Consider the following 16,856-nt stretch of genomic DNA (forward strand, 5'->3'; position numbering starts at 1 on the left):
ACACGATAGAAAATAGTCAAGACAATTACGACAAAAGCACTCTGCCAATTACCCCCACACTTTGCTGCCCTAATTTGATGATGCCCTGAAATTTTATGTCCTCTCTGAGCTTTCAGTCAACTAAGTGGGCTTGTTATAGGAATTGGATCAAGGGCTCTATAGATAGAGACACTGGGAACTAAGAGTAAAGAGTTAGCTGGCTAGGAACGTCATAAGCAGCAGCTAAATACTGTCTCATCTCATACAACTTCAGTGTGACAAAAAAGCTGGCAGCCTTGTGATGAACGAGGTCAGGAAAAAAAAAAAAAAAAAAAGCAGAGAACTTCGGTGTCTTCTAGGGAGGATGGGTTGGTAACTAAGACATTCCCCCAGGATTGTCTAACTATGACTCCAATCCATTTGTGGGTCTCACATTGACTAACAAATTATTGTGCCTTTTTATTCATGTAACAAATATTTATTGAATGCCTCCCAAATGCACCTTGAGTATTGTGTATATCACAGTAAACAAAACAGACATGATCTTTGGAGACTCACAAATACATACTTAATTATAAAGTGTGATAGGTACTATAAAGAAAAAGAGTACCATGTAAGAATATAACAGGGCCAGCTAATTTTGATTGGGGCTTGGGTCAGGGATGACTTCTTTGAAGGAGTTCCATTTAAATTCAGGTCTGAATTTGTTTAAGTAGGAGTTAGTCTGTTGAAAAACCTTAACGTGTCAATTGTTCTTTATGCTTTTGAAGTTCAGCTGCAATTTACTCCTTTATGGTCTGTGGTGGACATTTTTTGGAATCTTTGCCAAGTACATAACTTTCTTTGAGAAGATAGCGTACAAAGATGGGGTTCTGGCAGCCACGTTTGCATTACAAAACAAAGAGACCTGACTATATATTGCCCTGTTGGTCAAAGGTGATTGTACCAAGAGTACACAAGCGGACATAAATTGAACCAATCAGTTTCTTGTTCCTGGGCATTGGGATTCATAAATACTAATTAGTCTCTGTTTGTTCCTGAAGTGAGGCTGGGTAAACCTGGATTATGTTCCCAAAAAAGCAGTGAAAACAGCTCTGCTGAGATTATAAAGCAGCTTTGTAGACAGAAGCAGAGATGGAAGAATATGTAACCATAGAGAAAAAGATACTGAAAAAAACCAAACACTTGGCTCCCTGTTGATGTATTAGGTACCTATTTCAGTCCTTCATGAGATCTCACTTCTCTGTGTCCTTGGGTTGTAGAAGATTATTTCCTTGTGTGTGTGTATACATATAAAGAGGAAAGGCAGCTGAGGCAGTCAGGAACAGGAGGACAAGGGAATGGAGATGTCAGAAAGCAAGGTATATTTGAGGAATGGCAACTAGTGTCTGCTTTGCAGGGTGAATAGAGAAGAGCAGAAAATGAAGTCTGAGAGGAAGACTGGAACCAAATTATCTACATTATATGTAGGGACCTGCTGGTGAATGCTACATTTGATTAATCCTTTTAGTCTCCAGAGTGCTTAGGAAATTCCTTGTGTATACTGGGTACTCAATAAATGTTTGTTGAATAACTGGCAAACAGGAAAGCAGTTTAGAAAATGACAATCACTTTTTATGTTGAATTCTCCTTTTAGTTGTGGAGTTTCCTTTTCTTTGTCTTTTTTTTTTTTTTCCTTTTTGTGGAGAACGGGGTCTCGCTATATTACCCAGGCAGGTCTCGAACTCCTGGGCTCAAGCTATCCTCCCGCCTCTGCCTCCCTGAGAGCTGGGATTACAGGCGTGAGTCACCGCGCCCGGCCGAGTTTCCTTTTCTGTTCATAAAAGAAAATCATCAAGATGTCAAGAGAGACAGTCCCACTTAATCTTTGTTAAACTCAAAGGGTTTTAAGTATCTCACGTATCTGGGAATTTTATGTCGTTTAAATGAAGATTTAAGGGTAATATAAATCCAGTGAGAGCAAGGTGTGCTGTATGGCTTTATCCTTTCTATGCAATTTTTTTTCTTTTCTTTCTTTCTTTTTTGTTTTTTTGAGAGAGTTTCGCTCTCGTTCTTGTTGCCCAGGCTGGAGTGCAATGGCATGATTTCGGCTCACTGCAACACCCGCCTTCCGGGTTCAAGTGATTCTCCTGCCTCAGCCTCCCGAGTAGCTGGGATTACACGCGCGCCACCATGCCCGGCTAATTTTTTGTATTTTTTAAAACTAGCGAAGGGGTTTCACCATGTTGGCCAAGCTGGTCTCGAACTCCTGACCTCAGGTGATCCACCTGTCTTGGCCTCCCAAAATGCTGGAATCACAGGCGTGAACCACAGCGCCCGGCTTTTTCTATGCACTTTCTTACACATATACTTATGGAAGGCTTTGGAAAATCCACAAAATTAAAACTAAATATTGTGCATAATAAATTATCCCTCACGTTTTGGGGTGTTTTGGCTTTAAGCGGCTTGATTTTTGCAATCATTAACTGCACCATCAACAGCATTTGTGGCATACTAAGATAAATGCGATCCTTGCTCTTTAGAGGCCAAAATAAACATCAATGTTAACAAACCCACAGAGAATGCACAAACAGAAATGTTATATGGTATATAAAGAAATAAGATAGCAACATTTGGTAACCAGATTAATCTAGGTAATACTCTCTCTGAGGCTCTCATATACCCGACAGGCCGGGAGGGTGTACGGCAGCTATTCCTAAGAGCCAGGAAGTCTTCCTCAGCGATGGGTTTCCAAAAGGTCTGAAGGATGTTGCCTCCGTGTTGAACTTAGTTATCAATAATCGGTTTCTCTGTTCACGACTGGCTGGAGATCAGAATGAGCTCAGGAGCAAGGACTAGCAGCGTTAAAGGATTTATTTTCTTTTTCTTTTTTCTTTTTTGGGCCGGATCTCAGCTCACTGCAACCTCTGCCTCCCGGGTTCACGCGATTCTCCTGCCTCAGCCTCCCGAGTAGCTGGGACTACAGGCGCCCGCCACCTCGCCCGGCTAGTTTTTTGTATTTTTCAGTAGAGACGGGGTTTCACCGTGTTAGCCAGGATGGTCTCGATCTCCTGACCTCGTGATCCACCCGTCTCGGCCTCCCAAAGTGCTGGGATTACAGGCGTGAGCCACCGCGCCCGGCCAAAGGACTCATTTTCTTAGTGTCTCAAACTTCTTTGATCACTTACCAATTTCCATTACTGATTCCGCCACAGCTCCCCTTTCCCCTCCAAAAACCAAACGTGTCAGCTGTAGGAAGAAGTGAGGCTCTCCTAGCCCAGGCACAGGGAATGGACTTGTGGCTCTGTGGTTGGGAGTGGAGAGACAAGGAACTTCCGAACACCGGTGGGGGAAGAGACTAGGAACTTGCCCCAGACAAGGGGCTGCGGGAGGGGCATTTCCCAAAAGTTCCTGTCAAGAGACCAGTATACCGGGTAGAACTCGAAGAGTTGTTTGGGTGTGGGGAGACCAGGAAGAGAGAGAGATTCCCAGGGAGTTGGCAAATTGGGGAGAAAGGCTCCGCGGCATCGCCTAGGAACAAGAACTGCAGCTCCAGGGACCTTGACTCCGACGTCCCCGGGAAGTCCGAACTCCACTTCCGCGTTTGGCATTCCTCCCCTAGGCCCCTCCTCGCACTCGGTTACGGGGTCTGCGGGCGCATGCGCCGCCGCTCAGGGACTGGCCCAATTTACCCTAAACAACTAATCTGCTCCTCCCCCTCCCGCTTGGAGCGCACCACTCGCGTTTAGGGGGAGACACCGCGCCCCGGAGTACTCAGAAACCTGCTCCCCTTCTTCAGACAAGGGGAAGATAAGGTTGCTTCAGATTTTAAAAGTTCTAAGAATACGAAGGCCTCAGCCGCCTGTCGCCAGGGGAGAGCCCGAGGCTCTCACTTTCTCCCACAGCCCCGCACTCCGCCTTTGAGGCGCGGAACAAAGTGGCACGCCCGGATCCCAGCTGATCAGCTGCTGGGCTTTGGCGGTGGCTCCCCCGGGTGAGACCATTGTGACTCCTCGGGAGGGGTGCATAGAGGGGAGGGGGCGGAGCGGCCATTGTCCGGTCAGCGCAGCCTCCGGGGGAGGGGCCGGTGTTACGGAGGCAGCAGGGCCCGGGGCTTCACAGCGGCCGCTGCGACTCCGGAGCCGGCGGGGACCTCCCGTCCTTCCCCGCGCCACCGCACGGGACATCGCTCTGGCTGGGGAGCGGCGGTGGGAGCCGTCGAGGGCGTCGGTGTCCCTCCTCCCCCGCGGTCCTCGGTGCGTCCGCACGCCCCTCCTCCTCGGCTCCCTCCTTCTCCTCTCCGCACCTCCCCGGCCCCCCCGTCTCCGCAGGCCGAGTGGTGCGGCCCGCCTCCAGCTGACCGGCCTGGAATCCCGGCTCCGAGCCCCGGACTCGCGCCCGCCCGCGCGCCCGCTCCCTCCCCCTCCCCCCGCCCCGAGCCCCCCGACGCCGCCGCCACCTCCTCCTCAGAGCGGGGCCCGGGCCCAGCCGCCGCCACCGCTGCCGCCGCCGAGCTCCGCCGCCGCCGAGCACCATGGGAGACGCTGGGAGCGAGCGCAGCAAAGCGCCCAGCCTGCCGCCTCGCTGTCCCTGCGGCTTCTGGGGGTAAGTGCCCGGCCGGGTGGGGGCGGGGGCCGGGGGCGCGGACGCCAGGGCTGCCTGGGCAGGCCTCGGGGCCCGGGATGCCGGAACCCTGAAGGCTGGGCCCAGCCCGGGCCTACGGGGAGGGGGTGGGGGTCGCGTTCCGGGGAGGGATGCCGGGTGGGGAGCTGGGGGTGGGCAGAGAAGGCCCTTCCGGGGGTGCGTTGCCACCCTTTGGGACCCGCCAGCCTGAAGCTCGGGCCCACGGGGGCCTCCTGGGCCACGGGTGAGGGGGGCAGGGCAGCGGGGAGGGATGAGGGGGCGGCGTTGACCGCTCCGGGAGGAGCAGGAGTGCCCCTTCCCTGGGCATGTGGAAGCCAGCCCTTCCTCCCTCCCGGGGCTTGAGTTGGTGCCCAGGCATTAGGAGGGTATTTCCTCTGACTTTTTCACCTCCCCTCCTCCCCGTCCTCCGGAGACTTGCATCATCACTTCCTAGATTATATCCCAGTGCCCCATTTGCTTTTAGGAAGCTATTCTCACGTCACCCGTTTGTAAAAACCGAGTCCAGAACCAGGCTGGGGTAAAGTTATAAGACTGTTGAGGTCTCACCTTTATGTAAAACACGTTTCAGGAGATTTGTAAAATTCCCTTGTCAAAAAGGAAGAAGAAAACCACACAAAACCTGAAGTCAGCCTGGATTGGGGAATATGAGATCCAGTTTCCTCAATTGGTTCTCAAATTCCCCTCTTTCTCAATTTAAGTAAAAATAATAAAAATGTTCACAGTGGATAGCGTATATTGTTTGGCCATCATGTGTTAGGGCGAAAAAAAAAGTGAGGTGGGAAATCAGCTCCCTCTTCCTCCCCCCATTACAGTTTAAATTCTCGTAACACTTTAAGCTTCATGGATTGCCACCTAACAGGTGCCTCCATCATACCACATGACTGTAGTTCTGCAGTAAGAAAGCTGGAGACTTTAAAGGCCGGCTTTTGTGATGAGTCCTTTTTATCTTTTATCGTTTTGTTTTAGTTTTATTTTTTGAAAGATTCAGTATATTTGGAGACACAGAGGCAGGAAGGAAGATTGTTTCCGGTGAGGACATCTTGGGAAGAAGTATGGAAGTAGTTTCCCTTTGCTATCTCCCATATTGTAGGAATGGTTAACAGAAATTAAGGGTAATTTTGGGAGTGCAGAGAAAGATTAGAAAGTGGATCTTAATGTGAACTTCTGTGGAAGCTGTCGTATCTCAAGGTTATGACAAAGAAGTGGATTTTCATTTTCTCATTTTTCTGACTTTCTTTCTCGAAAATTTCCCTGTGGAAGGATATTAGTCAAAAAGAAGTTATGGCATGTATAAAGTCCTAAAAATGTGAAAATATTTCTATTCTTCCCTTCATTTTTATTTGAAAATAATTGGTTTGCCTGTGAAGTGCTTTCATGGACTGTCTAATTCCCACAAGAATCTTGCGAGGTAGGAACCATTATCTCATTATTAAATGGGGAAACTGAGGCTTAGGGTGGATAATTTGCCCCTTCACACAGGGAGTGTAGGGTGGAGCTGGTGAGCTCTTTAGAGTGCTTAGTACCATCATGTTTATGACATCAGTCTGCTGCCCTGGAAAAATCTTGTGTCACAAGCCTCAGATTGTAACTCATTATAAGACGTGTCCTGAAGAAAGTTGCTGCGAGTGGCAGCTAATGCTCAGGATGTATCAGGTCTCTCTCCTGGCAACACGTTTATGTCTTTCGGACTATTATGAATGGAATCTTTATTGAAAGACTTGTATCAAGGCTTAGAGATTAAGGAAATGGAATAGCGTTTTACATTTATTTATTTGTTTATTTATTTTTGAGACGGAGTCCTGCTCTGTGGCCCAGGCTGGAGTGCAGTGGCGTGATCTCGGTTCACTGCAGCCTGCACCTCCCAGGTTCAAGCAATTCTCCTGCCTCAATCTCCTAAGTAGCTGGTACTACAGGTGCACACCACCATGCCCGGCTAATTTTTGCATTTTTTAGGAGAGATAGGATTTCGCCATCTTGGCTAAGGTGGTCTCAAACTCCTGACCTCAGGTGATATGCCTGCCTTGGACTCCCAAAGTGCTGGGATTACAGGTGTGAGTCACTTCATCCAGCCAGTTTTACACATTTTAAATAATGATGATGATTATCATCATTAATGACTGTGGCCAAACAAAAGGACAAAGTAGGAGGATCACTTGAGCCCAGGAGTTTGAGACCAACCTGAGCAACAGCAAGATGTTGTCTCTAAAAAAGTTTTAAATTATCCGGGTGTGTTTGTGCATACCTGTGGACCAACCTACTTGAGAGGCTGAGGCAGGAGGATCACTTGAGCCCAGGAATTTGAGGCTACAGTGAACCATGATTGCGTGACTTGCTTTCCGGCCTGGGTGACAAAGTGAAACTGTGCCTTGGAAAAGGTAAATCAGTAAACAAAATGATTGTAAATAATGAGTGACTGTAAATAATAAATAGTAAATCATTTTTCTGTGATAGGGTAATGTTGAAAGTTTCAGAGGTCTTTTGTTTATAACAGGCATGAGCCACCACGTCCAGCCAGCCTTTTACCTTTAGCCGGTAGGGTTCTGATAATGCCCAGAGAGTTTGGTGGCAGCAGATAGGAAAAGTTACACTAATGTTGTACTTGACCTATAAGCAACCAGGGCTGCTTTTTAGATACTTTCACTCTGATACTTTTTATGAACTGCAATTTACCTAGCAGGAGTAGTGACCACAAAACTAATATTTTTATGGTGAAAAGTGTTCTTTTTGGTGCAATGTTTGAACCTTTCCTAAGGACTTTTATATACAATTGTGTAGTTTGTGTTTTATACCAAAGCATAACAAAATTGCTGCCTTGTTTCCATTGTATCATAACCGACTTTGAACGTTTCCCTTACTGCATGGGCCACATTCATATTATGTAAACTTAGAATATATTTAACAAATATTTGAATGCCTGTGATATAATGGTGGGCAAGGAGGTGCTGGCCCCATACTCTGGGTCAGGGGGCACAGGGAAGTAAACTGACAGTTGCAATACATTTTACAGGTGCTGTATGGGAGGGGCACCTACCCTAGCTGGGGTAGAGGTAGAGGAAGGTAGCCTGGAGAAAGTGACACTTTTGCCTAGACCTGCAGGAAGGGTAGAAGGAGAGTATGGAAACAAATATTCCTTTCAGGCAGTGGGACTAACGTGGGTGAAGGCCGGGATGTGAGTGAGAGCACTACGCATTTGAGGAACAGGTTTGTTGGGTCTGTTGGTAGACTGTGAAGGGGGATCACAATCTAGAGATAAGGCTGGAGGATTGAGAGGAATTGGTGATACAGGGCCCTCATAGGTAATGCTGAGGACTTTGGACTTTTATCCTGAGTGCAGTGAGGAGCTACTCAAGAACTTTGATCAGGCAGTGATGTATATCTTTAATGTGAAAGATTATTGGTTGTTCTTGAGAGTAGCCTGGGTGTGTGGGTATGATTCTGTGTGTCTGTATGAATGTGATGTATGTGTTTTCGTGGAATGTTGCCAAGTCCAGATTTGCCATGGTTGTGGCATGAACCAGTGTAATGGCTGGGGAGAATAGAGAGACATTCAGGAGGTATCTTTTGCCTTTTCCCTTCATGAAAATAAAGGTGAATATGTTCTAAAAAATTTTGTGCGGCATTGCACTCCTTGGAAGCTCTAGGTCTAAAATCAGCTAGCCAGGGCCCACACCCAGCCCTTTGCTGAGGAGCCTTTCAGCAGAATGTTCTGGCACCAGCAGACTAATGGCAGTTCCTTTAGGATTGCTGCTCTTTCCAGTGACTCAGGCTGCAGGACTTGCTGCCCAGCATTGTCCAGTCAGGACACTAATTAGTGGGGCTTGGTTGAATAGGAGAGCTTTAACTGCATTCTCTTGTGAAAATGCAGTTAAAGAAGAATGCCAAGAGGAGTGTACAATTCAAATGCATTAGTGCTTGTAACACTTAATTTCCAGTTCTCTCCCTCTTGGCTTATGTTGTATAATTGTGTATAGGTAATTAAGTTATTTTATAGAGACCATCTCCACTGGGAAACTTTGCTACCATGGAAATTGTTGAATATTAACCAGTTGATAATGAAGTTGATAATAACGTTACAAGTTGTTTGTATTACATATATATTTTTTTGTTTTGTTTTTTTGAGAGGGAGTTTCACTCTTGTTGCCCAGGCTGGAGTGCAATGGCGCGATCTCGGCTCACCGCAACCTCTGCCTCCCGAGTTCAAGTGATTCTCCTGCTTCAGCCTCCCGAGTAGCTGGGATTACAGGCATGTGCCACCACACCCAGCTAATTTTATTTTTAGTAGAGTTGGGGGAGGTTGTTCTCGAACTCCCGACCTCAGGTGATCCGCCCCCCTCAGCCTCCCAAAGTGCTGGGATTACAGGCGTGAGCTACCGCTTGTAGCCGGTATATGTATTAACATCATATTTTTAGGATTAAAACAAATTTTTCCTCGAGACATGGACTTAAAACTTTCAGTGAAATATGAACATTTTCTTGGCTCATTTTAGGCATTCAGTACTCAGGCAAAAAACGTATTTGTTGATAATTGTTGTATCTGAAATGAAATAGTCAATTAGTACTTTTTCTTTAGTTGAAATATACAGATACATGAAAACACTTAAACTATGCAGATATAACTGGTATTTGTTGAAGCTGCATTTTAAATTATTTAGACATTTAAAAAGTGCTGAGGCACGTAGATTCCTCACAAATACGAAGACCTAGACTATTACAGAAAAGATAGGAAGAAAAATAAGTATAAGAATATAGTATGTGTATTACAGGATAACAGGATAATTAGGATGGAAGACGGAAGTGTTTTCTAATTTTATTTAAGTACAGAAATATAATTACTATTGATATTTTGCTTTCACAATTGGAGATAATCTCATAATGACATACGGAAACCTTGGGAATTACTATTTTGTAAATAAGCTTAAAGCGTAGTAGACATAAGCATTCAGTCTGGTATTTAGGGAATAATGGAATAGTTAAATAGGGGGCTTATTAGGTAAACTATTCATGGTTTTGATTTTAAAAAAGAAGGTCTTCTAACAAGTCATGACAAACATATCACATGGGTTCCTTTAGGGAAATAGATTTTGTTACTATTTCATTTTTATAATCATGTCTGTTGAAGCATTTTGCCTACAAACTATATTGGCTGGATATGAGATGTACTTTAAGATAGAGATGGGTAGAGATAAGGATAGGGGTAATCTCCTAAAATAAATTTCATTTCTGAAATCACTAGTAGTAGAAAGTTGATTGAAAACATAACAGGATTTGTTTTATTCAGCCTTATTTTTGGCAGTCATAAGATACTGACTAGTTTAGAATCAATACATATATTTTTTTCCCTCTGAGCCTAGCCTTAGTGAATTGCTGTAGAACATCAATTCTGTTACTGTCACTGTCTAAATTATCTAGCTAGTGTGCTTGGCTCCTCACAGTGTGTGGACTTCACATTCGTTTTGCCTCTTCAGTCACAGTCTCACAATTGTAACATGTTGCCACACTTCAACCAGCTTAACCTGGGCATTCAAGATCATGTGAACACAGTATGAATCACTAATCAGTAGAATGTTCATTCCATTGATGTCCCTACTTTTCCCTTGATTATAAAACCCCCTTAAACATTCTCTTAAAAAACAAAAAAGCTTGCTTGTGGAGTTTTACTTTGCATCTTTGAGTATTGTGTGCCTCTGAAGATAAAACATGATTTAAGTTAAGTATTCATTGTCGGTTCATTTATCTACTTGCCCTATTTTCCTGATTACGTTTGGGGGATTCAGAAAATAGGAAATTTGTGCCTTTGATGTGATGGAACACAGGGAAATAATTTTTTTTCTTTTTTAATTTAAACAAACATAGTCTTCTTTCTGTTGGTTTGAGGCAATAGCTTTTTAGAGTTAGGTCCAGTTAGCATATGGCTCTTTTGGTTTTATCATCTCTTCTCCATTTTCCATCTCCCACTCTTCCCCTCCCTTCCAAAATGGAAGAGAATTCTAAACTTTAAATCATACTGAACAGTTTTGACTAAGAATCTCTTTATAATCCTTAATAGTATCAAAATTAACATTAGTTTTCACAAATTAACCTTTCCTTGCTCTAAAAATCAGAGAACTAAGAATCATTTGAAAAGAATGAAGTCCATAAAAAGAAACCAAGAATAGTATATAAAAAGATTATTTATTTAGAACAGAATACTTAGACAGTGAGAACTAATATCATTTGGATTTTTTATTAGGTCATAGGGAGGTTCTGTCCATGCAAAGTGATGTAATATTTTGAATTCCTGCAATAATCATAGATCAAAATTGAGGTTAAATATTCTTATTTTCTTTTTCACGCAGGCCTGGGACTGGCAGGGCTGCATGGCTTTGTGGCTGAGGCTGGAAGCAGAGCCTATCAAAGTTCCTTCCCCTGCAAAAAAAAAAAAAAAAAAAAAAAAAAAAAAAAAAAAAAGGAATTCTTTTCTGTTTTTGAAGAAAGGTTAAGGTTGATATCTTAGCAAAACTACTTGAAGGAAGTGATTGGTCTTGACCCAGTACTTGTAATGCAATGCTTGCAAAATCGTTCAGATTCTGGCTTTTTGGATTTCGTGGGACTTTGTGTCAGAGTGGTTTTCAAAAGAGGGCCTTCATTCCAACTGTGGGGATGACACTGATGTTACTCAGTTTTTCTAGAGTTTGGGAGGAACAGTGATCCTGCTCTGGACTGGGTCCCTGTGTAACAAGATTACATTGCTGAGTGAGATATTTAAACATAAGACATTTCCTGTGTCATATGCAGAAAAGGAGGTTAAGGAACTTTGTTTAAAGTGTGTTGGCCGGGTGCTGTGGTTCATGGCTGTAATCCCAGCACTTTGCCAGGCCGAGGCGGGAGGATCACTTGAGGTCAGGAGTTTGAGACCAGACTGAACAACATGGTGAAACCCTGTCTGTACCAAAAATAAAAAAATTAACTGAGCGTGGTGGCACACACCTGTAGTCTCAGCTGCTTGGGAGGCGGAGGCAGGAGAATCGCTTGAATCCAGGAGGTGGAGGTTGTAGTGAGCTGAGATCGTGCCACTGTACTCCAGTCTGGGCAACGGAGTAAGACCCTGTCTCAAACAAACAAACAAAAAAAAAGATGTCTACTAGTCAGCATCTAAAACTGTATTCTAGAATGGCACTGCCCAGTATGGTAGCCATTAGCTGTAAGTAGCAGTTTAAATTCAGATTAAAGTTAAAAAATTTAGTTCCTCAGTCACTGTAGCTACTTTTAAGTACTCGCTAGCTCAGTAACTAGTGATTACCCTATTGAGGAACACAGATATAGAACATTTTCATCCTTCAAGAAAGCTATGTTGGACAGTGCTGTTCTAGAATATTGACTGATGGGCAGCCAGAGTTTTCAAGCCTGTTTTCTTGTGGGCTCTCTAGATCCCTTTTTTTCTTACATTCTGAACATGAGGCACTTAGCTAATTTAGCTCTAAATTTCTTTCCAGCCCTAACATTGTTTATTTCCACTGGGAGAAGCAATGCTATTGTTAATCCAGAGTACTGGGAAGTGCTCCTTTGGTTAGGAATGGAAATTAAAATTTCAGTAATGGGAATTAAAATGTAGTCTGTAATTTGAACCTTTTTTGAAGTGTTACTTTTGAGTCAGCCATTTTAGCTCTTTTAGCACTGTTAAACTGGCAGCCTGTACAGCTTATACAGGGAGGTGTTGGTCTAACAATCAGTTTCTTTTTGGTTCAAAGAATTTTTGAAGCTACTCACCTTTTAGAAAGTTGATAGGTTGTAGATAGGCTCTAGTTAGCTTTTATGACTTTTGTGGAGGAAAAATATTTGTTTTCACAAATGTAAATCTCATGGCAGCTTTTTATATGTGATTAGGGATAAGTGGATTGGATTTTCTGGTAAATTCAGGTTACTATATATAGAGAAAGGTGGGGTGTATTGGAATTTCCAGCAGTAACGGGCAAAACCAAACTGTTCTGTGATGCACCAGTCTAATAGAATGGCACAGGTGAATGAAAATGCATGTCGTCCATGAGGCTGAGGGACAGAGCTGCTAACAGTGCCGGGTACCTGAAGTGGCTACAGCTGTTACGGAGGGATGATGTACTAGCTAACTACATCTGTTCATTTAGCTGTACCAGATGTCCCATATCATAGGCAAGTTCGAGTTTATTAGGGTAGAAGAATGTCCTGGGAGAGGTCATTGATGCTGCTTGCTACCACTCTGGCCTTGGATGGAAGAGGAGGGCCAAGCCACACCAGAGCATTTTGTTTCCAGGTGTGAATAAGCTCTAGTTAGCTTCATTGAAGCTTTAGTAACTACCTGGTAGAGTGAGGTTGGTGATGTACTTAGGACCTTTTTGGGAGTGTCTTTTCTCATTTATTTCTGCTGAAGTGGAGTGGTGTGGAGTAACAGCTGTTGATGTCTTATCTGCTTCTTGGACTCTTACACACTGACAAGTTGAAGTGCATTTGCATAAAATAATCACGCTTATAGCCACACTTCCTGGAAGGGGAAGCATTCTGACCATTCAAGAATATCACAAATACTCTTCCCATGGTCAGCTTCTTTGTCCAGGCACTTGATTTTATTCATTTATTTTTTACAAGAAAGTGAAAAAAATTTTCTGTGGCTTATGGTACCTAACTGGAAGAGTGGAGGCAGGAAGTTGGGGAACACGGAGTGAGTGGTGGACTTTGCTGTCACTTCTGTGCTTTGAAAGCTTTTATCTATTTCAGATCATCATTTTTTTAAAGGCAGCCCTTTCTAGGATGCTTTCGGCAGAAAAAATGGGCTGGCAAAATCATCTCCTGAAAACATTTATGAATGAGACACATAAAGTACATTGAATAGTATAGTTATTCTTAAACTAGTCATAAGAGTATTAACTAGCAATAAATAATAAAAAATAAACCAGAGGTAGGAGAAGGTATGGTGATTTCAATGTGAATTGTTTTTGGATTTATGATTTCTTGGTTTCTGTGCCTAGGGAGGCATGGATGGTATTACTCTTTTTCTTTTCTTTTCTTTTTCTTTTTTTTTTTTTTAAGATGGAGTCTCACTCTTTTGCCCAGGCTGGAGTGCAGTGGTGTGATCTTGGCTCACTGCAACCTCCACCTCCCTGATTCAAGCCGATTTTCCTGCCTCAGCTTCCCTAGTAGCTGGGACTACAGGTGCGCGCCACCATGTCTGGCTAATTTCTTGCATTTTTAGTAGAGATGGGGTTTCACCATGTTAGCCAGGGTGGTCTTGATCTCCTGACCTTGTGATCTGCCCGCCTCTGCCTCCCAAAGTGCTGGGATTACAGGCGTGAGCCACCGCGCCTGGCCTGGATGGTATTACTGTTTTTCTTCAGTTGTTGCTGAAATCTAAAAAACCAGGTTTTTCAAGTCTTTATGTGTTCATGTGTGAAACTTTGCCCGTACATACAAAATCTTTACATTGTTTGACTTTATTGCATGCAGTTTAGTTTGCTTTTTCCTTTTAATATAACTTAAAGGTATTCTCTTACCTTTACAAGTGGAGAACTGTTCTGTGGACTGATTAGCAGTGGATTTGAGCCTGTAAATAGCCACTGCACTCCAGCCTGGGTGACATAATGAGACTTTGTTGCTTAAAAAAAAAAAAGTGGAGGATGCCAGACTTGGTGGCTCACGCCTGTAATCCCAGCACTTTGGTGGCTGAGGTGGGCAGATCACCTGAGGTCAGGAGTTCGAGACCAGCCTGGACAACATGGTAAAACCCCATCTCTACTAAAAATACAGAAATTAGCCGGGCTTAATGGCCTGCACCTGTAATCCCAGCTACTCGGGAAGCTGAGGCAGGAGAATCACTTGAATCAGGAGGTGGAGGTTACAGTGAGCCAGGATTGCACCACTGCACTCCTTGGCAATAGAGTGAGACTCCGGCTCAAAAAAATAAAATAAAAGTAAAATAAATGGAGGAGTGTTTTTGTATATTGACCCACAAAAATACTTGCACGTAGGAACTTTTAATTTTTTTATTGATTTGGGAGAACATGTTCATGTAGTCTCTGAGGCCTGAGTTCCCTGTTTCTGTGGATCAGTCACTGTTAACTAGCTCACCCTGTTCCCCCAACCCCATCCATGCTGTAGCACTTCCAATATGTGCTTAAACCATGCATTTTATTTGTAAGGCTAATCATCTTCTTCAGGGAATATTGAGCAGGATCTATTAAGGAACAGTTGCTTTGACTTAAATGAAAAAGTCTTTGCAAATGACAGATAAAATCTTGAGTGACAATGTGTGGAGTACTGCACTCTTGTATAGTAGGATCTCTTTAGGGGATCTCAAAAATCCTGATCTTTGGAAGTGTATGTCCCTACAGACTGCATTTTCTTCCCCTTGGTTTTAAACTTTCTAGCATTATATATTCTAATCTGATAGTTGAAAGCCACCAAATTTCCCTGAGTAGTTTTCATTCTAAATAGATTAGAATTTTACATTGTGTGTGTTTTTGGTTGGAGTTAGGGACAGGAAAAATAGACTGTTGGGTTTGTGTTTACAGTTGCGGTGCATTAAAGTCATTGGACAGAGATCTATTTACAGATTTGGAGGTGAGTTAGAAGGGAAAGGACACAGAAGGTGGTCAGAGGCGAAGACTGGGGCAAGGGGGATGAGGATAGGGACACGTGGAAGACAGTAGAATGGTGGCATTATAATTGGGAATGAAGTAGCTTTGTGGCCACCATCGTTTAGTCAATCTGTGAGAGGTGGTCTCATCTGTAAGGCTAGAGTAATTAATATGAAAAGGTGGTGGTTAGGGTTAATGAGATGTTCTGTCTTTTCTTGAAGTGTGGTATGTGAGTCCCCTGGGACCTTACAGGAACGTGCTAATGATCACAGGATGACAGCTGAGATACAGATTCCAAACTAAAGTTTAGTGGAAATAGCAGCAGTTTTCAGCAAAATTGGTGTTCCGTCATGTTGGAACCCCATGGGCTCTTCTGCTAAGACCATAGGTACCTTCTTAGCCAGTTAAAGAAAAATGCTGCGTGGTTTCTCTTTGCAGCAGGCCATGGAGACTCAACCTACCTTTCTTTTATTGGAATTGGCACAACCTGTTAATTCCATTGCTTGGGAATGATTTTTCTTCTCACCTTTTCCCCCCCATGCCTGGTAGGGGATTGAATAGTCTTGCCAATTGTCTGTTTAACTTGCTGTTCTTAGAAAAACAACTCATACAAGCCCTTCTCTTTTAAAACATTTTACAGTGAATACATATGGGGAAGTTACATTAGATCTTAAATAATTTAGCAGTAGTACTTCCTGGGGAATAGGACCTTTTCTTATTTGCTGAGAGTCTGATGAAGGGCCCCCTCTCTCGTCTATCCCAAACTCCTCCAAAACTCCGAAGATGAAGGGCATACTGATCTCTTACCTCCAGAAAACCAACTGAGCTAAGTGGCTAGGCATGGGTTTTGGAATCAAAGATCTGGATTGGCATCAAAGATGTGAGTTTACCTCTCTGTCTCTTTATCTTTAAAAAAATAATATCTTAGAGTTGGCTTTGCGATTTAGTGAGCTCTGATGCCTGTCAAGCCGTTGCCACAGAGCCTGGTCATGGTAATTACATTCATTAAAGGCCAGCTTCCCAACTTGAAAGAAGGAGCATTGGTGGCAGATTAGTAAATACACAACTATCTTGCCTTATATGGTCAATTTGCATTTATAGTGATCTCCAGACTGATGCCACATCATTAATTGGTGAAGTTTCTGACCAACCTTTGGCCATTTTCCAGAGCCAGTCCTTTTTCCAGCAAGTGTTAAGCACTCTATCTTGTGTCTTGAGCTATGCTAGGCAAGGGATACCTTGGTCTGGCTTCTGCCTAAGAAAGCTCACAGTCTAGAAGGGGAGGTGGATCAATAAACTGACAAAACACTGTTAGAAAAGTGCTCTGGGAGATCACTGAGTATTATGAGAAGAACACTAATGGGCAGCTTATCTAGATGGGAACTGAGGGTGGCCAGGAGAGCTTCTCATGAGTTGGGCTTGAGCTAGGCATGAAAGATGAGCAGAAGTTAACCACATGAAGATGGTAAGGAGAGGATTTCTAGGCAGAGGGAACAGCTTGTACAGAGAGGCACAGAGGAATGGGAAAGTGTGCTGAATTAAGAGAATTGCAAACACAACTCAGTATGTTAGCTGCAGGGTATGGCAGGAGGCAAGACAAACCTAGGGAGATGAGCAGGGGCCAGTTATGAAGATACTTCATTGCTGTACTGTTGAACTTAAGGATCAGGA

At 43.7% G+C, this 16,856-nt stretch overlaps 1 protein-coding gene across 3 annotated transcripts in view; it reads left to right on the plus strand.

Moving 5' to 3' along the window:
- Positions 1–4,044: 4,044 nt before the first annotated feature.
- Positions 4,045–16,856, plus strand: part of ZFAND3 (zinc finger AN1-type containing 3) — a 348,445-nt gene continuing 335,633 nt past the window's right edge. For all 3 annotated transcript variants that reach the window (XM_031667679.1, XM_017957430.3, XM_017957429.3), the window contains exon 1: positions 4,045–4,563. In XM_031667679.1, coding sequence (XP_031523539.1) covers positions 4,493–4,563 — 71 coding nt within the window. In that variant the 5' untranslated portion in view covers positions 4,045–4,492. The remainder of the gene's footprint in view (positions 4,564–16,856) is intronic.

The sequence above is a fragment of the Papio anubis genome, chromosome 6 (genome assembly GCF_008728515.1).
Source record: "Papio anubis isolate 15944 chromosome 6, Panubis1.0, whole genome shotgun sequence".
In the NCBI taxonomy this organism is placed as follows: Eukaryota; Metazoa; Chordata; class Mammalia; order Primates; family Cercopithecidae; genus Papio; species Papio anubis.